Raw genomic sequence first — 23,765 nt, forward strand, 5'->3', positions numbered from 1 at the left:
CCCGCCGGAGCAAACAAACAGCAGCAGCAGGAGGACAGCATGGTCCACAATTTCACGGCCCCGAATCTCTGGCCTGGAGGGACGTGGAGGGCTGTCACCGACGCCGATGGAAATTCGAGGTTCATTTTCCCCGTAGGACTTATCGTTCGTCCGGTACGGGGGTGTCAATCCCAGTAGCTGCACCCGGAAAATGGTTATCGTGAGGAGAGTTAGCAGCCCTGACCGTTTGTAGCATACATTTTACTGATGACTGCTTCAGGAATTTGGGACAATACAAACGGTTAGCAGAACATCTTTCACTTATCCCGGGATCGATACCAACTATTGAAACTAACAAGCCAATATTCCTTCAGGTGCAGACGTGATGATTCTATTTGTAAGCAGGAGCACACGGAAAACATGAGACTTGGCCACGCCCAACTCATTTTGTAGTCAAAAACACATGGAAGTCTTGGCCATGCCCACCAAAATCCGCTCATTTGATGCTAGGCTAACAGTAGCCCTTCCTCGTGGAGACTGCAACTCTACAACAAGGTACAATTTCGTGAACATTTCTTTTGATGCAGTATTAGGGCGTTCAGAGGATGGTTGGTGTCATTGCTTCAAAGCTCATTTCAGGAGATCTTTAATTCACAAGGAATGTTGGTCTTTGTAGTAACGACTTGTATGTCCCACTCCTTAAAGGAAACTCATACAATACATTGATTTCTCCGTGGCATTTTCATATTCTTTTGTTTCTCAGGTGAAAATGTCACAGTTTGTGCTATTATACAAGTATATAAGTCCTTGATTCTGGCGTGTTAACCCACTGGATCGGAAATACTCGAGCGGCGGGCGAGCCGGTGTAAACAAACAAACATGACGCTCGCAGTAAAGAACCACACTTCTGAAGGGAGCGAACGTAGTAAGTTAAAAGCGGAATTTACGTTATTCACGTAATTACGTTGTCTGCGCATCGCAGTCAAACGGAATATTCCAATCGAGCGCAAATGACCATTTAAACGAGAGTAACTCGGTTACCACACGTGAGTTACCTCAATTATTTCAGAAAACGGAATTCTGGTTGACTACATAGTCAGTGCCTCGACCTAGTAAAGACACAATTACACTATGGTCCTTTTAAAAATGTAAATAAGAAGTGGGGAACTAATTAGAAGATTGAAATGCACTACTGACTTTCTCTATGGCAGTTGTTCCAACCATCTTCACCTTTTCTCACACGTGTGGCTAAACAATAGAAATTGGAAATGACAGCTAGGCCAAGCCTTGGGGCATCTGGTAGGCTGAAAAATGAATGAATCATAACTCCATGAAAATAGAGCCTTGACTGCATTTTCAGTCACACTAGATGTTTTTAAAACTGATTTTCCGGAAGAGGTGATTCAAATTTCTAGAAGCATCTGCGTATTGAACATATACCATATGGTAAGTACCTGGTTGGCATGGCTCAATGGTAGAGTGGTTCTCGCTCATGAGCCTCAACCTTGACCCTGTGGAAGTATCCTTGAGCAAGATACTGAACCCTAAATTTGCTCCCAGTGGACCTGGCAGCTCCTTGCATGGCAACAACCTCCTACTGTATGAATGTGTGCTTGAATCAGTGAATTTGAGCCTTTGTAAAGCACTTTGAGCAACATATGGTGTCGATAAAAGTGCTATATAAGTAAACTCCATTTACAGTGAATTATATATTTTAAGCAAGTGTGAGACCTTTTTTTGTAAACTTCATCTTTGGTCTGACAGACAGTTAATCAAAGCACAGCTTCAGAAAACAGGTGAGCTGTGATTGGTTGTTGCCTGAGCCCTGAGCAACTGTGATGTCATCGTCAGTCGGCAGCATGTGGCAAAATGGCCGCTCGCATGGCTGGATTATGCTGCATAACTCATATATTAATATATATATATATATATATATATATATATATATATATATATATATATATATGAAAGTTCAACACACTGTCCCTTTAAAGCTTCTTGAAGTATTGAGTTAAAAATACAGTACTAATCTACTGTAGTCAAATCAATCTATTAATGTTTTTTTCAGTATTTGTTATTCATGTGGTCAGTTAAATTCCAGTTTGTCCTTTTAATTTCTCATTCACCTAACATATCTGCCAACCACAATTTATATATTTCAATGCTGTCTTTTTCTCTCTCTTCCCCTCATGGGTTTCCTGTTGGGCTTGTTGTTTGGAAAGCATTCTAATTCATAACGAGGCTGAGTGGATTTGATTTCTGTGCGTGGGGGCTCGCCAGCAGGGCGCCAGCCTGCAATCAGTGCCTCACACAAGGCCTGCAAACCACACACACACACACACACGCACACGCACACCCCCGCGCACGCACGCACATGCAGACATAAAGGCAGGAAGAATGGAAAACATTATCAGTGGCCACAAATGGACATTGTTTCTCGTCACCAATCTCCCTGTATGTTCTCTCTTCAACCCAGCACCTTTTCAGTTTTTTTCTCAAGACTCTGCTTTTGGTCTTTATTGGCTCTTTCTCTCTCTTTTCCTATGTGCCTGTGTCTGGCTTACAATATCTGCATCTTATTCCGCTTTATCTCTTCTTGTGCTCATCATCTGTCATTACCACATAATCACTAGGGGAGTTCTCTCACTTTATACTCCATCAAATTCCGCTGACAATAAAGGTTCACAAAAAAGTAAGCAGTAATACACCTTGCATCTTTGGCCTGGGTCTTCTCTCTCTCTTCATTTCTTTTACTATGTCAAGGCGGTAAGACTAGTGTCTATTTGACAGCTGCAATTTCTACTTGACGAGTCTTTCATTTTGGCAAACTATATCAGATGGTGAGATGAGTGTTTTCTTGTTTAAAGTCAGACAAAATTAAGAGGAAAAGAAGGAGTTAGGAGAATAGTCAAAAGTTTAATTGGATTAGTTCAATATAAACAACCTTGGCCTCTATTTTCATCGGCAGGTGCAACTGTGCTTGGCGTAAGAATGGGCGCATCTCCATTTTCTTGCTTGCAAGTCAAGTATGCTGCATTTGGGACCACATTGCACCTCTGGGCATTCCACCGGGTACAGCTTCTGTGCCCCCAGTGTATCTTGCAATTTGGTCATAGAAAGTAGACTGCATTCAGCCTAAATACGCATGCATCTTAATTTTCATGTCTGGGGCAAGTCTGGTTTAACGTGTTTCTGAATTTGGTAGCCACGCTATGACTTCCTGAGCATTACAGTGCACCGATCTGCAGCACCCCCAGATCAGATTTTAGGCTTGGTCAAACCAGGTCTAACAAGTGGTGCTGGGGGTTTAACACAATTTTAGTGAATTTGATTGCGGCGCAGGCAGATTCCGCGCTCCACAGGCATGCTTGGTGGATGTCATCGATTTCATTTATTAATATGACAACAATGTGCGATAAATCCCTCTGAGTCATTGTAGAGATCAATTAATTGAACTCATTCTCATCATTATCAATCTTAATAGCAAACATCTTACCAGCTATAAATGCATGAAGCTCCTCTCGCTGTTCAACATTCAACAATGAAATGGTGTGTAATTCTGCAAGAACAGAATAATTGCAGCATCCATTTGTCCATGTTAAGTTTGTTTGTTTGCCCCAGCACCAGCCCCAGTGCTGGCTTCCTGGTTTCGTCACAGCAGCATGCCCCGCCCCAAACCCAATGTTCCTCTGTGATTGGTAGTTCAAATCGGTAGAAATCAACGGGCTTGGTACAAGATGTATTCTCGGGAGTTTGTGAACTCACAAATACCCGGATAATTCATATTGCAGAGCAAGGTTACTTAAGAGGGTCCTTTAATTAAATGTATAGAATGAGATGATTGAACACAAAGATGAATGAAGCTTTTTTTTCTCCAGAATAATAAATACATGCACACATTTATTTCTCATCCACAAATTTATTTAACTTAATTAAGGCCCAAGCAGCGACTGTTGCGAGGTTCCTATTGTATCTGTAGAAATTGTACTTCTTTTTTCTCCTTGTCCTTAAGCCGAAAATTAATTTAACATTATTTGGGAACCTGATCATATTTGAAAACACCAAATTTTGCACACTTTTCGGCCCTGGTGAAAAATTTCATGTTTTAAAGTTGTCATAAAGTATGACAACAAAAACAAAACAAAATGCCTCTGTAGCTCTCCTTACAGTGGAAAACAAAAACCATTCCCGGCACGTTTGACCGATGACGATGAAAATTGGTAGGCACATGTAGCACCCCGACACGTACAATAAAATCCATTACGTCCATATCCTAAAATGTACAGTAAGCTATGAATTTTTGAATGTCCAATTTTGGTCCATTTTTGCACATTCACAGGTTTCATCCTTTTGACCCCTTGTCCCAGACGTTTCACGTGATTGACCTGTACCATCTCAAGACCGGGCACAATAACTTTGGGGGGGGGATCTTGTGTTTTCGAAATACTATATGACAGGGGCGGGACATCAAATTTTGTGTTTCATATTTGCTTGCCACGAAGGAGGAAATGCTTAATAACTCCCGTGTACATGCGGCAAAAAAAAATACCAAACTTCACATGTATATATTAGGGGTGCAAAGGTACAGGTAGCCTACGGTACAGTCCGTACCTCAGTTTTTGGGTCACGGTTTTGGTTCAATTTCGGTACGTTATTTATGCATAGAGAGAACTTTTTTTTTCCCCCCCAAATTCTCTTTATTTTGCTTGTCAGCAAAAATTGCATTGTGCAACAACAGTTTTAACACTATACAGTACAGTGGAACCTCTACTTACGAACGTCTCTTCATACGGAATTTTCGAGTTACGAAACACCTCAACGGGAAAATATTGCCTCTTGTTGCGAAAGAAATTTCTAGATACGAAAGTTAAAAATACATTACCGAACGCAACATACTTTCGGCTATGGCTATTTCCTACCATAGGTACCTATGAGCGTAAATACTAGATCGCTGTTTGTGCATCGTTCTGGCATCCCATTGGCTAAGAGGAACCTCTACCATAGGTATCTGAGCGTAGATCCTAGATCGGTGTTTGTGCAGCTTTCTGGCATCCCATTGGCTAAGAGGAACCTCTACCATAGTTATCTATGAGCGTAGATACTAGATCGGTGTCTATACAGCGTCCTCATCATTCATCCCGCGGCCCATGAGGTGTTCGTAAATGTATGAACTCACGGACGACGAATTTGTGCAAAAATTCAAACAATTGATGATTGATGAAGGCACAGTAAGTTTTTAATTGCGACAAGACGGGCCTTTTTTGGAAAAAAGATGCCTCGCCATACCGGAGGTTTCCATGACGTTTCAGAATTTGATTAAAAGAATCGGCCAGAAAGTGTTCACCAGTCGGGCGTTTGCTCACTAAGATGATGTTTGCCTTGGGCATTTTCAAAGGATTGTTTAAAAAGAAAAAGAAAAAAAAAAGAAAAAAAAAGCAAACATCCTTTGAATCAGTTCTTTACAAAACACCAGGCAAAAAAGAAAAAAAAACACTTCTGAGAGAGGAGAACATGAACCAAAGAGGGCAAAAAACGATGAGGACAGCAGTTAAAAAGGTAAATGACCATCATTTTTATTCTTTATTCTTTGTTATTTACATTATGCACAACTCTCATTTATTGTGCAATAATCTAATTGTAACATGTATTTGTTACATGATTTGATGCATTTTTATGCTTTATAAAACATTTATGTCTGAATTTTGGGAGGCTTGGAACGGATTAGGGCATTTACATGGAAAATGCGTCTCTACTTACAAAATTTTCTACTTAAGAACTTTCTTCCAGAACCAATTAATTTCATAAGTAGAGGTACCACTGTAGTATAATATGTATATAAAATAATAATAATAATAATAATAATAATAATAATAATATAAAATCAATGAAGATCAGGGAAATGACGCTGAAGATGCTTGTTCATGTTGCTCATGTTCCCTTAACCCATTTTGACCAGGAGCAAATTGCAATGGGATCTGATAACTTTCATCACATAAAAGTAGCTGCTTTTCAAAAAGGTTTCTAACCCTAAACTTCAAACGTGGAAGAAAACCTAAAAAACATTCATCCGTCGTTTGAGCTTTTTCTATTTATGCTGAGATTTTCTACTGCGTGCGTGGTCATTGAACGCACCTAGTCCATTGGAGAATGCGAGCGTGTTCTTGCTTTTCTTTTGTTTATCTGCGATATTCTTTTTCTTGTTACAAAACCTTGTGTCTAAAACTCAAAAACACGCGTGTAAGGGAAATCAGTCCAATTAATTATTAAATCAATAATTGTTAATTATTAAATGAATAATCAATTGGCTCATTAATTGAAGGAGACTCAAACTTAATATTTAAATTAAGTTGAGCTTGCCTGCGGAGCACCACATCTCTTTTTGATAATTTTATCAGGATAACAGATGAGAACCTCGTTGAATCAGTCATTAAAATGAAGGTTGTGCCCTTACTACAATTTTGTGAGTTCTTTGTTCAGCTTAGAGGTCACTATAAATTGTTGAAACACACACACAGTAAACCAGGGGTTGAGTTTTGTGCACGTTTATTCTCTAACCTCGGTGGGATAATCTACTTAGAATTTAAAGAAGCAAAACTAACTACTATGATAGGCAATGAAACGAGAACTAAAATAATAAAAATAATCAAAGGAGAAGAAAAGAAGAAAAAAAGAAACGGTCTTAGCCAAGGTGATGGATTTCTTAAATTGAACCAACATGGGACCCACAATCAACCTAGTTTGCACCAATTTGTACTAGGGCGAAGGCCTGCAAAGTTGCACTTACAGAGGGGGTTGGTCTCAGAAGCAGGACCCTGGATGGAGACTCGCCAAGCCCGTTTGAAGAAGGGATGAAGAAGGTTCAGTTCAGGAGAGGGAGAGACAGGTCGTCCGGCTGGCCAACTGAGCGTCACGGGGTCAACCTGCTGGCTGGGAAGGGCCCTTTTTGGTTGAGGCATAGTGTGCCTGGAAAGGCACCATCCGTTTGAGCCTTGTGCAGGGACCAAAAGCAGCGTGTTTCGCTGCGCCTGTCGCAACACGCGATGGCTTCTGTGCGTTGCCGTGTGCTGGAGGTTAAGCTAGCTGGGCTAGCCCTTTGTCTGGCAGCCGCGCCGATGGAGACCAGGAAGGAGCCAAGGAGCAGTGAAGAGAGCGGGAGCCAAAGCAGCGGAAGAGAGCAAGCAGCACGCAGGGAGCGTGCTTTTAAATTGGGAAGGCGGCGGCCTCCACACCAGGGGGGCCGGTGAGACCACAGTGGAAAGTTACCAGCTTAGAGAAGGTTTTGGTAGAGACTAATCAGATTGAATCTGGATCCCATGTTTGTTGAAATTCTAAGGTCAGAATTCAATCAATGCAACACGTACAATTGAATACCTCAAATGAAATGTTACCTAGCTTACACTGTTAAAACGTGCATACACATGAAAGTTTAGTGGAGAATCTGCCACTGCAATGGAACATTTTCATGACATTTCATGGAGTCAACATTTCACAAATGGCAAACATAACATTTCATAATTCATTGTTCTGTTGCAAAATAAGAAAGTCAAGTTTCTAAGAAGGCTTTTACTGTTCTGATTTGTGTGTGTGCGCGCGTGCGCGTGTCAATCAGAGCATTTGTGGCTGTTTGTGGGGGATGTTCTTGTCCTCCCCACCCCCCACAGTGGCATGTTCAGGCCACAGGAGCTCAATTCCTTTGGAACTGAGGTTGCAAAAAGTTACAACCGGCCGATAATCGTTACACGCGTCTTCTTAATGCGTTTATTGAACAACATGCGTACTCGCGGCAGGGGATACAATTTTTTTCGGACACAACACCGGGAGGGTGGATGTGTCATTTGTTTTGTTTTGTTCTCCATCTCTTGGCCTTTAAGGCTGGCACGGATTCGCAGGAGTTGTGGGTTGGATCGTAATCGTCAGTTAATTATTGAAGTCATGCGATTAATTACGATTACAAATTTTAATCGACTGACACCTTTAGTGAAAACACATTAAATTTTGAATACACCTCAAGACAAAACAAATATGACATGTAACGGTTATGGCGCCATTTAAAAAATAAAATAAATTTCATTGCTGTAATTATTATTCTGATTACTTTTAAGTGCATGCATTTTCGCTTTTTGCTGTCCTACACATCACTAAATATCACCTCATCAAGCTGTTCTTATTTTGCTACAATGATACTGTGATTTATCTGCTGGGATGTCGATTTTAATCTGTGGTCTTAGCCAAAGCGTTGTTCTGTTACTGCGGTTATATTAGGTTGATTGGACATCTGCTCTGGGGTGGATGCTTAGCTAAAATGAATGTTTGACGGATTCTGCTCTACCACTTATGTTCGAGAGTTACATTGTTGTTTTACAACTACAAAAAATACCAAAAGCACAAAATGTGAAAAACTGTCCAAATTTAATGAATCCAACATTTTGTATTTTTATTTTTGCTGCTGACATTGTCAGAAACTTGGTTAACATGTATTGCCATGGAAGTCTTCATTGACACAAAGGATTTGGTGGAATTTATCTAACTCATTATTAACTAAACTAAGTCCAATTTCTGGAGAAATTGCGTGGGAATGCTGAAAGCTGAATGCTAAGATTTTGAATGCATGTGGAATGCTTTTCAAGTAAATTGAGAGATAAATTATGAAATTATGACCTCCTGGTTACTGGGCAATGGACTTTACCAACTGTAACCAAGCAGTAACCAAGCAGTATCAGACACCTGGTAATAATGATGTTATATGTATGGAAGTGGGAGTGAAAAGTGATACTTAGAAAAAGTTCACTGTCTGTCACCTTGAAAATGAATGGGGAAAAGTTTATATTAAACGTTAAATTGTGGAAATACTGTAAGTAATGTGGAATCAGACAATATATACCCCGGGAGGCGTGAATTTTTGAAACTAGTTGAAATTTGAATAGTGTAAATTGGAAGCATTACGTGGGAGTTGTTACGCGGCAAAAAAGTGTGGTGAATAAAAATCACAATAACACGTTATTCAGCATTCCCACAAAACAATTTTGTTTGCTCAGAAGAACAACATAAAAACACTAAACTCAGCCAGTGATGTTCATCTACTGTGTATTTTCTGAACACTGTAAGGTTCAGAAAGGGCCACATTAGTTTGGTAGCTGCAGTTAAACAATTCAGGGTGAAGTGTGAGATAGGAAAAACAAGGCTTAAGCCTGTATTTTTGCTGTAGAATGAAAATTCAGATCCAAAGATTAATAGTTTATGACAAGAGCTCAATATTTCAGCTTTGATTTACATTTACATATTGCTGTCAATGGCAAAGTCATCACTTTGCCTTTGTTTTTGCCACCGTTTTTGTTTGCCTGTGTGCCTCGTTTAAATCCACCAAAATCTCATGACACCTACTTTTTGCGAGTCTAAAATCTAGTCAACTTTTTGTCACAAAATTGTGAGATGTGCTGGGGACACAGTAGCCGCATCCACCAGACAGCCCTGCGATATGTAGTATGTGTACCAAAACAAACGTGCTAGACTAGACACAAAAATTAATATGCACCTGTTTTTACACCGAACACACGGGCACCAATAGAGAAAAATAGGGTCCTAAAACTTTAATTTTGTTTTTGTGTCACCAAGATGATGCCCGCTTGCGTATGTGTTTGGATTCATTATCTTGTTTAATTCTTGTCATTCCTGTCATTTTTACCGAAAACGCCTAAAAAATGTGCACCCAAAGTAAACTTGAAGCTGGACTGGACACTACAATATGAAAGCTTGAGGTCTTCCCAAATTCCAGTTCAAGTTTGACTATAATACTACAGAAAATGAGCATTTCCAAAAGAGGGGTCTAGGCAAGCAAAAGTATGCCATTTGGGGGAGATTTGAAAGCCCAGGTCAAGTCTGATAACAATTCATTTAATTTGTTACACTTAATCCACATTTAGACATCATTTTGACAGGAAATCAAAGTATGTGTATCAAAGAGATATGCCCCTTTATGACACAACAGATGATGTTCTCTCCCATGCGTTTGCACGAGTGGCTTTTAAAAAAAACCAAAATGCAGACGCAACCTTGACGTATTCAGAATCTCGTTGGCTATTCAATATGTAAATGACCATGATTTTTGCTGTGATTGGCTAATGCGTCGTCCAGGAGGCCTTTTTTTTTTTTTTTTTTTTTTTTTTTTTTACGCACAATGTCATTGGCTATGGCAGATATAGGAAGATTGGGGATTGGACTAGTGATGGGCATTACAGTTCTTTTAGGTGAACTGAATCACTAGAATCAGTTCATTTAACCGTTCAAAAGATTCGTTCACCGAATCGTTCACCACCACTCACAATCGTTCACGTCATTCGTGGCAAGACTACAATCACTCACTCACTGAACTGGTATGGCAGTACATTCACTCAATGAATCATACGCGAACGGGAAATGGAGGTAGCACGTTCACTCACTGACTCGTTTGCGAACCAGAAATGGCAACAGCCGCAACACTCATTCACTGAATTGTTCGTTCCTGAACCGGAAATGGCAACACGTTCACCCACTGACTCGTTCACTTACTGAACCAGAAATGGAAACACACTGATTCACTGAATCGTTCCTGAACCGGAAATGGCAACACATTCACCCACTGACTCGTTCACTTACTGATCCGTTCGTGAACCGGAAATGTCAACACACTCATTCACTGAATCGTTCCTGAACCGGAAATGGCAACTCGTTCACCCACTGACTCGATCACTCACTGATACGTTCACGTCTTCGCGAACGGGAAGTTTCCTCAGTGACTCGTTCCTGAACACCAATCGTGAGGCTGCATGTGGAGTAAAATCTCGCCCACATCTGACGCTAGCTTCTGATTGGTCGTTCGCGAAGACTGACGGCATGAGCGTGGCTGCTCTCAAATGAACTAAGAAAAGAATGAATCACTTCAATCACTTCTGAGGTGCTGTTGGGTAAAAATAGACACAAAAAAGTCCCTGGCCCTGAAGGCATACGCAGCCTACTGTCTATATCAGGGGTGGGCAATCTCGGTCCTCGAGGGGCGGAGTACTGCAGGTTTTTGCAGGTTTCCCTCTTCCAATGCAAGCTGTTTCCAATTAACGGGATCATTATCACTTCAGTCTAATGCAAAGCTTGATGATGAGTGGATCATATATCAGCTGTGTTGGAGAAGGCAATGGGGTATATGCCACAGAAGAGGCGGGACTGTTTTTGCCCATCAGTTTGTTTCCAGTTCGGTTTGCGACGTATGGGCTGCGTCAAAAATACTTGTGCTACCGACTTTGTGCCCCTCGGTTGCACATTCGCAACCCGGACCGGAAACAAACTGATGTGCAAAATCACGTCCCGCCTCTTCCGTGGCATATATCCCATTAGGGATGTAACAATATCCAAATGTCATAAGGTCGGTGATATTGTCAAAAACATGAGGTCATACTAAAAAAAGCACGATATCATGCTTTTGTCCATAACATCGTTATATTATTATTATTATTATTATTATTATTATTATTATTATTATTATTATTATTATTAGCATTATTAGCATTATTATTATTATTATTATTATTATTATTATTATTATTATTAACCATCCATCCATCCATCCATTTTCTTGACCGCTTATTCCTCATAAGGGTCACGGGGGTGCTGGAGCCTATCCCAGCTTGCTATGGGTAGTAGGCTTGAACTGGTTGCCAGCCAATCGCAGGGCACACAGAAACAAACAACCATCCACACTCACGAGCACACCTAGGGACAATTCGGAGCACCCAATTAACCTGCCATGCATGTCTTTGGAATGTGGGAGGTGACCGGAGTACCCGGAGAAGACCCACGCAGGCACGGGGAGAACATGCAAACTCCACCCAGGAAGGCCGGAGGCCCGGACTCGTACCAGAGTCCTCAGACCTGGGAGGTGGACGTGCTAACCACTCAGCCCCACCGTGTTGCCTCATTATTATTATTATTATTATTATTATTATTATTATTATTATTATCATTATGTTATGTTGTTAATGCACACACATTGAGTTCCTCCATATGTTGACTTGTTTCACAGACATATTACGTTCCCCTTCATCTGACAATTAGTGTCGATTTTAAACATAGAAGAGCCAAAACATCCCTAATGAAAATTAAATTGCACTAAAAAACTAGCCACCAGAGGGTGCCAGAGCTGCATACGTGGAAATCAACCTGACAGATGGGATGCATTTAAATATCGTGAACATGATGACGACAATATCGTGGCAGTTTTAATATCACGATATCGCAATATTACGCTTAGCGTTACATCCCTAAAGGTAATATCCAAAACCTGCAGGACTACGGCCCTCGAGGACCGTGATTGCCCATCCCTGGTCTATACAGTAATATACTCTAAATACAAAAGCTGTACGGGGCGGGGGTACCTTTGCTCTGAGTATGTGTGTGTGTGCGTGTGTGCATGCGTGTGCAGAAATGCGTGTTTATTCTTGTGAAGCATGCTAAAGGAGGCCTTGGGGCAACAGCAGCAGGTGATTGGAGGTCACATGTGTGACGTGGTCCAGAGCTCAAACACACTTTTTTTTTTTTTACAGAATGTGTGAGTATGTTGTGTATGAGTGTTGCTTTTCTCTGCTTCTGATAAAGGCTGGGACACTCTTGGTTCATTAAGTACACAGACAGGCATGCACGGACGCGCACACGCACGCATGTATGTGTGCTTGTTTGTTTGTGTATATGCCGTCCCCAATTTCTGTAATGAGGTCAATCTCCTGTGTGGAGCTAAAACCTCTGTCTTTATCTCTGTTGCTTGGTCACGGGATTATTCTTGTCGTTTTTAACCCTCTACATGGGTACAAAAATGACAGAAATGTCCCTTCTATGCTTCAAATGTTTGACTTAAACAATGTAAATCTTTTTTACTTGACTAGAGAATTGCTATACTAATCCACTATTTTTCACAGTTTATTTAGATTCGTGTTGTTGCTTTTATTTCTGTCCTTACCCGTTTTGATTTACAACCATCCAAATACACACGTGTCTCTATTTGCAGTCTGTTCCACCAATTGCTAACACCCCCCCTGCCCTCTGTTCACTTCACACATGATGTGGCCCACCTTTTTTATCCATCTGTCGTAACAGTTCTGTGTGACTGTGTCTGTGCACATTGTAAGCTTTCATGCAAAAGCTGGAGCAGTGCTGATCAAGCGGCCAAACCAATGGCATATGGCCATGTCCTGGGGTACTCCCGCATGTTGGAATGCAAGATAACAAACTTAACCGAGAGGATTGTCTGAACACTTCCCAACTACAGTATTGCAACTTTTAAATGACATTGATTTGGAGCAGAGGTGATGCTTTAGCTTGACAGTGGATGGTTACACTAAAGGTAGCACAGGTTGTGTTGCGCAGTATCCAAACTACGGCCCGGGGGCCATTTGCGGCCCACCGTCCATTTTTTATGGACATATGCTTAATATGGCATTTGACTCAGTTCAAATCAAATAAACAAAACAAAAATGTTTGGAGAAGGTAAAAGTAAGAAGGAAGGGTGTTGAAAAACACAGGTGCTATTAAAGGTTACTTTAGTTAACTAAAATTAACGAAAAAAATAAAATTCAAAAAATGGCGTTAACGAAATGAAATAAAAACGAAGATGCTTTTTAAAAGAAGAAAACTAACTGGAACTACATTTTATGTTTACAAAACTAACTACAATAAAACTAACTATAATTATAGCAAACATGTCCTTCGTTTTATTTTTTATTTTTTTAAAGAGCTCAGAATTGTTCATTCGGTAGTCTTACCGATTCAACGTCTTGTCATCATTGCTCTTTTTTTTTTTTTTTTTTTTTTTTTTTTTTTTTTTTTTTTGTGTATGTGTGCGTGCGTTTGCGTGCGTGCGTTTGCGTGCGTGCGTGCGTTTGCGTGTGTGCGTTTGCGTGCGTTTGCGTGCGTGCGCGTGCGTGCGTGCGTGTGCGTGCGTGCAAATACGTATAAATTTATACTCATTCATTCACCTAAAACCTTATAAATATCCCATTACCCTTCGCCTTAACCAGGTACTTCAGAATCTTGCCAGAGTCGTGAGGTTTAAATGGTCAGGAGACCAGAGAAAAGGTCAGAAAAAAAAAAGAAATAAAGAGAAAAGAAAGGTAAATCAAAGTGAAATCCAGCACCGACCAAACACTTCCTGCCTTCCCCATGATTACAAAATCAAAGTCTTACGCCAACCCCGGAAGCCTCTAAATTCCAGCAAATTTAGCGAGATCTCAAGAGCCCAGAGGAAAAACTAAAGAGAGGAAGGAGGGAAGGATCGATAAGGCAGAGTGAGATCCATAGAAGCCAGTACATCCAATCCATCAAAGTGAAGTCCAGCACCAACAAGACCCCTCCTGCGTGGTTACAAAACCAGAGTCTTATGCCAACCCCAGAAACCTCATACTTCTAATAAATTAAGATCTCAAGTGACCAGAGGAAAAACTAAAGGGAGGAAGGAGGGAAGGATAGATAAAGCAAAGTGAGAACCACAGACACCAGCACCAACTGATTCAAGGGGCTGTGGGAGGGAGAGGGTACTTCTGTTGAGTTTCAGTAGATGCTGGTGCGACGGATCTGGCATGCATAAGGACCACCACCAAAGAAAGAAGCCGTCAACCGCGGTCCAGCAAAGCGAGCACTCCCCCCTAACCGCCCCCCCCCCCCCCCCGGAATCCCCAGGCCGCGGCAGCACCAAGGCCACCCCCAAGCCACCCGAGCGGACACCGGTCGGCGAGCCGACCCAGACACCCAGAACACCCCCGCCCCAGCCCCGGCCCACACCCCCGAGCCCAAGGCCGCAGAACGAGGCCCAGCGGGCCCCCACAGCGCCCCACCGGTCCCCAGCCCCCATCCCCCCACGACCCCCCCGCACCCCACCCAAACCCGCCATCCACCACAACCCAGGCCCCACCACCCCCGACCCCCAAACCCCCGAACACACCCCGACCCCCAGCACCCAACCCCCCACCCCCCCATACCTCCACCCCCCCCCCCAAACAAGCCGCCCCCCCCCCCCCCCCGACGGCCGCCACCCCCCCCCCCCCCCCCCCCGCGAACCCGGCCCCCCGCGAGAACCCCCCACCCCACCCCGGAAACCGGCACCGGGCAGCAGCGCAGAGAGGGAAGATGTGCCCACCCCACCTCCAGCCGCGCGAGAGGAGCACAGCGGCGGGAGGGGGGAAGCAGAGGAGGAAGCACCAGGGGAGAAGGCGGAACACCAGAACACCGAGCCCGGTGGGGAGAGGCCCCGGTCGTCACGCCAGAGTACTAGTGACACCTAACCCTGTTACTGAGTCCGCCAGCTCGCCGACTGGCGAGCTCTACCCTTACACCGTGAATGTGGCCCCACCCAGTGTATATACAAGTGTGTGCGTGTGGTGCATTAAAATTGGGAGCAGGTGAGTCGGAGCAGAGGGAAAAAATTTCCCCTACTCCGACACACCCGTATCCCCCCCAAAAAAATGAATATGTATATGTGTGGTGCATTAAAAAAGGGAATGGAGGGACAAAGTGGTGGGGCAGGGACACAAATGGGGGGGACCACATCGCTGCCAGGCACTGCAGTCCATCCCCTCTGATGGCTCCCCGCCCCAACTCACCCCTCCCCTTGGACGTGAGGTGCATTAAAATTGGAGGGGAGTTGAAGGGTGAAGACGGTGTTTCCACCCTTCCCCACCCCACCAAGAAATGTGTTGTGTGCCCTATGTGTATATTTACAAAGTGTATAGTGCAAGCTAGTGAAGTGAGTAAGAGGAGCGACCAGCGGGGCCTCACCCAACCCGGCGGGTGTAGGTGGCACGCCCGCCCCCCAGCACCCCCACCCCCACCCGCCCCCCACCTCATCCACCCGGCACCACAATGGGCGGACAGCCAGCGCAGCAGGGCTACCGGACAGCCCACCGGCCACCGGAGCCCGCCCGGGGCGCCAGGAGTTATACCGGAGTGGGGCAGGCCCCAAACCCTCGCCCGGCCCCCGGAGCCCGACGCCCGGGCCGGGGAGGGAGCCCCAGGCCCAGGGAGAGGGAGGGGGAGGGGCCGCAGGGCAGACAGGGAAGGGGGGGGGGGGGGGGAGCGGGGAGAAGACGACAAGAAGGCGAAAGGGCGGCTGCAGGGCAGGAGGCGGGGGGGGGGGGGGGGGAGGAGGGAGGGCGACAAGGGAAAAGGGACCGGGAGGCAGAGGAGGATGGGCGGGAGGAGGCGAGGAGGGAGAGGCGACGGGGGGGAGGAAGGGGGAGGGGAGAGGGAACCACGGGGACACCGGAGGCCCACCCACCCCGAACCGCGCCGCCGGGCACGGAGCAGCGGACCGCGCCGGGACGGCACCGCCCCGGGCACCAGGGGAAGCACCCCAACACCGCACCCCACAGGGGGCCCAGGGAGCGGCCAAGACGCAACCTCCACCGAGCAGACAACGGGGGGGCAGAACCACCCCCGCCCGACCACAGGGGACGGCGTCAAGAAAATTGACTAATTAGCATGCAGTAACACCAAGTGTTGATGCTTAGTGCCCACTAGAAATAGATCTTAAGGAGTTATTGAGTATAGTGTCGTATAGTGTGGTATGCTCGAGCCCACTAGCAGCAACTAGGTTCCTGACTATATAAAAATAAAAACAATCAGATACAAAATACCAAATACAGAAGCAGCGAAAACAGAAGTTGTAACGATGTGGTGGCTCTCGTTAACAGGCAGAATCTTGGCTGGATTAAGTTGCCAAATTGAGATTAAAATATTCTATGTACATAGACCATATTTGTTTAAATCTTGATACTTGATTTTTATTTAAGGCAGAGATTTTTTCCATTGAGATATAATTTATTAGTAAGTTTAACCAGTGGTCGATATTTAGAGATTGTTTATTTTTCCAATTGACAAGGATTATTTTTTTAGCAATAGTAAGGGCTATAAATATAGATTGAGATTGTTTACATGGTAGCTCAGTTATTGTTAAGTCACCTAGTAAACACAATCTTGGAGATAAAGGAAGCCTACAGTTTAATATATCAGCGAGCTTTTCCAAGATTTTAGTCCAGAAATGCAGCACTGGAGTACATGACCATAAAGCATGAAGATAAGTATCGGCAGTGTTTTGTGAGCACTGGAGACAAATGTCGGAGTCAGAGAGTCCCATTTTTTTCATCATATATTGTGTAATATATGTTCTATGAAGTATCTTATATTGGATAAGTTGCAAATTTGTCTGTTTGGTCATTTTAAATACATTTTCACAGATTTGGGTCCAAAAGTCTGGTTCCGGAACTATAGACAAGTCTTTTTCCCATTTTAAAGTTGGTAAATACGTTTTATTTGTGTATAAAAATAACTTATATATTTTTGATATTTTCTTTATTGTTGTTGGAGAAAGCTTTATAATATCTTTAGCTAAGACAGGCAGTTGGAGCGTATCCTGAAGTGTTGGGATTTGTTTCTTAACCATATTTTTAACTTGCAGATAATGTAAGAAATTTCCCTTTTTTATTTCATATTTCTGGACCAAGTTTGTATACGATATAAACTTATTATCTGAGAAAAGATGATGAAGGTGTGTAATTCCTTTCTGCTCCCATAGGCTTAAATGGAACGACTGATTATTAAGTTGAAAGTCGGGGTTATGCCAAATGGGAGAGAGCCCACAGGGCGCCAATTGGGAGTTTGTAATTTCTAATGCCTTCCACCAGGCAGTCAGGGTGGCGGCTATCATTGGGTTTTTAAAACAATTATGTCGTCTTATTGATTTTGTAATAAAGAGTAAATCTGACAGTCTAAGATTATTACAATCCTTCTGCTCCAATTCCAACCAACAGTTAGTATCTCTGTTGGGTTGTGTCCATAGCACAAGATATTGTAGTTGATTAGCTAAATAATAGTACATAAAGTTTGGTGCCTCTAAACCTCCTTTAGATTTACTTTCCTGAAGAGTAGATAGACTAATTTTGGCTTTTTTTTTATTCCAATAGAATTTTATGATAGCAGAGTCCAGCGATTGGAACCAGTTAGACGTAGGTTTAAATGGAATCATTGAAAATAAATAATTAATCTTTGGTAAAACTTTCATTTTTATAGTAGCTATCCGTCCTATTAAAGAGATCGGAAGATTATTCCAGCGCTCCAGGTCACTACGGATACTATCCAATAATGGTGAAAAATTTAAAGAAGTTAATTCAGTTAGCTTAGGTGAAATTTTAACACCTAAGTATTTTAAATTACCTGTAGGAAAGGAGTAGTGTGGATCCTGACTTGTAGGATTCCATGAATTTTCTGTAATAGGTAATAATGTTGATTTTGTCCAGTTAATAGAGTAATCTGATAAGTGAGAGAATTTAGTTATTAATTTAAATGCTTCCCCTAGCGAGATAGCAGGTTCTTCTAAATAGAGTAATATATCATCGGCATATAGATTAATTTTATGTTCTATTGTCCCGGAGTGGATTCCTTGGATCCGTCTATCCTGACGTATAGCTAATGCAAGCGGCTCAATAAATATAGCAAATAATAAAGGAGAAATTGGGCACCCTTGTCTTGTTCCCCTTTTGTCCTTCGTTTTAGTCTTTGGTAATTAATTGAATGCGCGAGACTTAGGGGATGATTTTAAATGTGATTTTTAGTAGATTTATTTGATATAAACCGGAATAATGACGTCACACCAATGGTCTTTTTTTTTTTTTTTTAATGTTGCACACAATAGTACACACACAAAAAAAACTAAAACTAATACTGACACAAACTAAACTAAAAACTAAGCATTTACGAAAGAACTAAAACTAATTAACTCTTTGACTGCCAGCCATTTTCGGAAAAGGTAACCCCATACTGCCAGCTGATTTACAGAATTTTACCGATCTTTCAAGCTCCACAGAAAATGTTGTGTTCGGACTATGGAAACGCGGATACTACCAAATGAAAGATTGAAGTCTCATCTTTCAAAAGTTTGTTTCTACCTTACTCAGATCTTCAGTAATCAACAATAGAAAACAGCTTCGTTTCACCCAAATCCTCTATTTTCTTACAAAATACGGAGAAATCAAGCTTTTTGTGAAACAATGTTATTTCATGCACTCTAGTGAATTTGCCACTTTTTTTTGCATGAGTGATTCTACAAACACCTAAACTTCTATAAAACACTACCCCAACAATAAAAAAAAGAAGTGTTTTTTGATTGCAAAATAACAGTTTATTTACATGCAACAGTAGCAATCCGAACAAACAATTTGGAAAACTCTTTGCAAACTATTTACACGTGCGCAACAGTTTTTGTCAGTCTGCTTCTGCATGGACTGATTTGCGTAGAGGTTGGTATGATGAACGATGTGCTAGAGAAGTTCATCCGTGATGAAGAGCTCCAGGATGTCAGCTGGCAGGTGGGAATTCAGCTCTGCTGCAGCATCCCTTGGTCCTGGTTTTGCAGCAAAGGGGAAGATGGTTGGCTGCCAGCCGAATTCATCAACTTCAAGCCAGCCAGAATCTTTGGGATCTGCAAATATACATTTCAATATCATATATTATTTTAGAGCACTGTGATGCAATGTGTGTGTGTGTGTGTGTGCATGTTTACCTTTTTTTCTTGGATGTATTGATTGATGCACATTCTGTAAATTATAGAAGACGTTTACCATCAAATATTTTATTAGTGCTGTGGAGAATCTTTTTTTTTTCTTTTTACCTTTGTTCTGCTCACTGTGAGAAGGGTCACTTTGGGCCCTATGAGGAGGAGCTGAAAGAAACATATACAATTACAATACTATCGAAAGACTTTCCTTTTATTGTTGCGGTGTATTGAAAACGTTTGTTTGTTTTTTTACCTTTCTTTGTCGTAGAACCAGCGGTCGGACGTTGCTGTGAGCACGATCTATAAAATATACATTCACGTTTGTATAGGTAATAGATGTTTTCGTGTATATCAGCACATTTACACACGCTGCTAGCAGATCGACCGAAAAGGAAAGTAATCTTACTAGCATGTTAGCGCTTACCTTCACGTTCTTTGGAAGACTGTCCAAGACTGTCTTGCATCGGACCCATAGTAGTCGTCATCGTCCGATGAAACGTCATCTGTGCAGACGTGCTCGGTTGTGCACCACTTTTCTCCGGTGTTAGCATCGCTAGCCGGTGAGGCCTTAGGACGTTATTAGCATCGCTAGCCGGTGGGGCCTTAGGACGTGGTCGAAACGGCCGCGTCACCGCTTCAACTATGACTTAACCCCGTCATCACTGTGCTCTTGAGCACTGGTCGATGCTTTTGAGCTTTGAAAATAAGGATCAAGCGTGAGCTGCTTGCCATCTGTAGCCTTTTTGACTCCCTTAGCCAAGTTAGCCATTCTCTCCCCCTCAACACTCTAGCTCAGCCTCTCTTCTTCTACTGTTGTCTCCTACCCGATCTTGTCCAAAAGACTCATCACAGCCATCTAGTGGCCAGGAATACTCATATAGTAACCCGATCGGCTTGATACTTGGAGCACAGCTGCCCAAGGCTTTCCTCCACCCGTTTCCATAAAAAAACATAGTAGACGTCAATTAACGTCTATGGCGGCCAATCCTAGGATTATACTGAACGTTTTTAAACGTTTATGGCGGTCAAAGAGTTAAAAAAACAACTAACAGAACCACCCTGAAAACTAATAAAAACTAACTAAATTAAAATAAAATAAAAACTCAAAACAAAATTAAAACTAAAATGAAAAATTGCAAAACTATAATAACCCTGCTGCCGTATTACAAATAAATTGATTAATATACTGTAGCATTTTTTGAAATATGCAAAAGCACAAATAAATTATTTGTACAATTTTTAAGACTAAACACAATTTCGTCCTTCTGATTTTCTGATGTGGTCCTCAAATGAAAAGGTTTGGACACCGCTGCATTAAAGTAAAGCATTTAACTCATTGGCTGCCAAACAAGTATAAATGTGTTTTATTTTAAATAGTACCACAATCCCAAAGACATATTTCTATTTTTTTAATTTTTTTTTAATGCTAGAGCAGGGGTGTCAAACTTATGTTAGCTCAGGGGCTACAAGGAGGAAAATATATTACCAAGTGGGCCGCACCGGGAAAATAACGGTATATAACTGAAAAACGAGTGCCGTCATTTATACGCCGATTTTTGCTATTTGTGGGCCAGCCCTAAATACGGAGCTCAACTGTCATCATATTGTTACAAAAAAATAACACGGACGCAAATGGAACGCGGCAACATTTTGCCTGTATAAGTTCCGGATGTGTTAAATCTACCTGTTTTGCATGTATATTGTTCCCAGAATGCATTGCGTGGCACAGTTAACTCATTCACTCCCAGCACATTTTTCACAGTTTTACTGGATTTTGACTAATTTTGCAAGGCCCACAGAATATTGTTTCCTATTGCTATCAAAACATGGAACCTACCAAAACAAAAGATTCGAGTCTCTTCTTTCATCAGGAAAAAAAGGTATACTTTTATCTGTTTCCATTTTGCAGCAATTGGCATTAGAATCTAGCAAAGTTTGATCATTATTCACAAATCTGTTTAAAACAGTGGGGAAAAAGATCTTTTTGAAACATGGCCCAGATTGATCTCTTATACTCTGCTGCCACCTGCTGGCCGTTTTTGTAATAACTACCATTGCTTGAAGCATCCGCTTCAGTTAGGGCGCTAATCCTTGTCATAGCTATTTGTGTTACCAGTAAGTGAATTTGTGTCGTATTTAACACGTTTGTCGGTCTATGATTAAAAAAAAAATAATAATAAATAATAATAATAATAATAATAATAATAATAATAATAATAATAATAGTAATAATAATAATAATTAAACAAACCGTAACTTTCAAGTTGTGTGTAAAATAATGACATCCAGGACGATTCCCCCGTTGCTCATCTGAGGACTGCTTGAGAAATTACACATGTATATGTTTTTTGTTGTTGTTTTTTTTAACTTTACAAAATCATCTCGCGGGCCGGATGAAACCACTTTGCGGGCCTGATGCGGCCCGCGGGGTCCGTATGTTTGACACCCCTGTGCTAGAGCATACAGAAGGCTTTGATGCACTGAAGAGGTAGTTATTACAAAAACGACCAGCAGGTGGCAGCATAGTATGAGATCAACCATGGCAATGTTGCAACAAGCTCTTTTTGTCTTTTCACCAGGAATGTGAATATTGATGAAAGTTAGCTATATTCTCATGCTAATTGCTGCAAAACGGAAACAGATAGAAATATATATTTTTTTCCTGATGAAAGAAGAGACTCTAATCTTTCTTTTGGTAAGTTCCATGTTTTTATAGCAATCGAACACAATATTCTGTGGAACTTGCAAAAATCAGTCAAAATCCAGTTCATAAATGTTTGACATTCAGAATATTTGTTAATGTCAAAATATTGTGGTCATTTTTATTTTCATTTTAAATTATGGAATTAATTTACGGGCATCACGTTGGGGCTGAGTGGTTAGCATGTCCGCCTCCCAGTACTGAGGACGCAAGCTTGAGTCCAGGCTCCAGCCTTCCTGGGTGGAGTTTGCATTTTCTCCCATGCCTGCATGGGTCTTCTCCGGGTACTCCGGTCTCCTTCCACATTCCAAAGACATGCATGGCATGACATGATTGGGCGCTCCGAATTTTCACTAAGTGTGCTTATGAGTGTGGATGGTTGTTCGTCTGTGTGTGTGTGTGTCTATATATATATATATATATGTATATATATATATATATATATATATATATATATATATATACAGTAAAACCTCCGCTGACGAACGCTTAAGCTCACGAACTTTTCGTCTTACGAACATTAATAAATTCGCGAGCATATAGTCTCTGCTGACGAACTAGTTTTCGGCGGACGAACCAAACCACGCGGTCGAACAGCGCCACGGTGGCGGCCACGAGAAGCTGACGCACGCTCACGGCGTCCCAGTTCGTCACCCCCTTTCTTTGAGTGCGGACGTGGTTTGTGTTTGAAAGACATTTTGGACCATATTGAGTGTACTTTTGCTATTATGGGACCGAAAACGACCCCACCACAGGCTAGTATTAAGCCTAATGCTGCGTTTTCAACCAAAAGCGAGGGACGGCGATTCGGCGGTGCGTTTGCATTGTAGTCAATGGAGTTCGCGACACTAAAAAAAAGCGAAAGTGCTATCACGTACCTCAAAATAGGAGAAAATAGTGCCACGGCTGTTTAGTCCCAGGAAAGAAGTGAAAATAGTTGCCGGTGCTCACTTTGTTGACTCGCTAAAGTTCTCCACTTCCTTGTTCACCAAGGAACACGTCTCCTCCGCTCCGGTGAGCACGAAAGCGCGAATGAACGGCAACCGTTCCATAAACACTCTCCGCGGTGAAACGCTCGCGAATGAAGTAAGTCTGCTACCATCCTTAAGAACTACCATCACAAAGGTAAATAAAACGACTTTATTATACAGTACAGTTTATTTATTTAATTACAATACAATAGCACATTTATTATACATAAAATAAGGTATATTTTTGTGTAGTTTTAAGGCTTATTTAGTAGAAAATTATGTTTTATAGGGACCTGGGAACGTATTATTCTCATTTTAATGGTTTCTTATGGGAAATAAATGTTCGGAAGAAGAACTTTTCGCCTTACACACACTTTCTGGGAACCAATTATGTTCGTGAGCCGAGGTATCACTGTACATATATATATATATATATATATATATATATATATATATATATATATATATATATATATATATATATATATATATATATATTAGTGTTGTTCCGATACCGATACTGGTATCGGCGACACTGCATTAAAACAGTGGT

The 23,765-nt window shown here is 41.9% G+C and overlaps 2 protein-coding genes across 8 annotated transcripts in view; one reads left to right on the forward strand and one right to left on the reverse strand.

The window, feature by feature from the left end:
* The window catches only part of bcas3 (BCAS3 microtubule associated cell migration factor), a 1,025,650-nt gene that overhangs the window by 475,532 nt on the left and 526,353 nt on the right, over positions 1-23,765 (forward strand). The window lies entirely within an intron of this gene.
* On the reverse strand, positions 19,015-20,584 carry LOC144033518 (uncharacterized). Its single transcript, XM_077541694.1, has 5 exons — positions 19,965-20,584; positions 19,794-19,840; positions 19,655-19,705; positions 19,547-19,580; positions 19,015-19,465 (listed from the first exon to the last, which is right to left on the reverse strand). The coding sequence occupies exons 1-5, from the start codon at positions 20,089-20,091 to the stop codon at positions 19,305-19,307; spliced, it is 420 nt and encodes a 139-aa protein (XP_077397820.1). The 5' UTR covers positions 20,092-20,584; the 3' UTR covers positions 19,015-19,304.

The sequence above is a fragment of the Festucalex cinctus genome, chromosome 13, assembly GCF_051991245.1.
Source record: "Festucalex cinctus isolate MCC-2025b chromosome 13, RoL_Fcin_1.0, whole genome shotgun sequence".
NCBI lineage: Eukaryota > Metazoa > Chordata > Actinopteri > Syngnathiformes > Syngnathidae > Festucalex > Festucalex cinctus.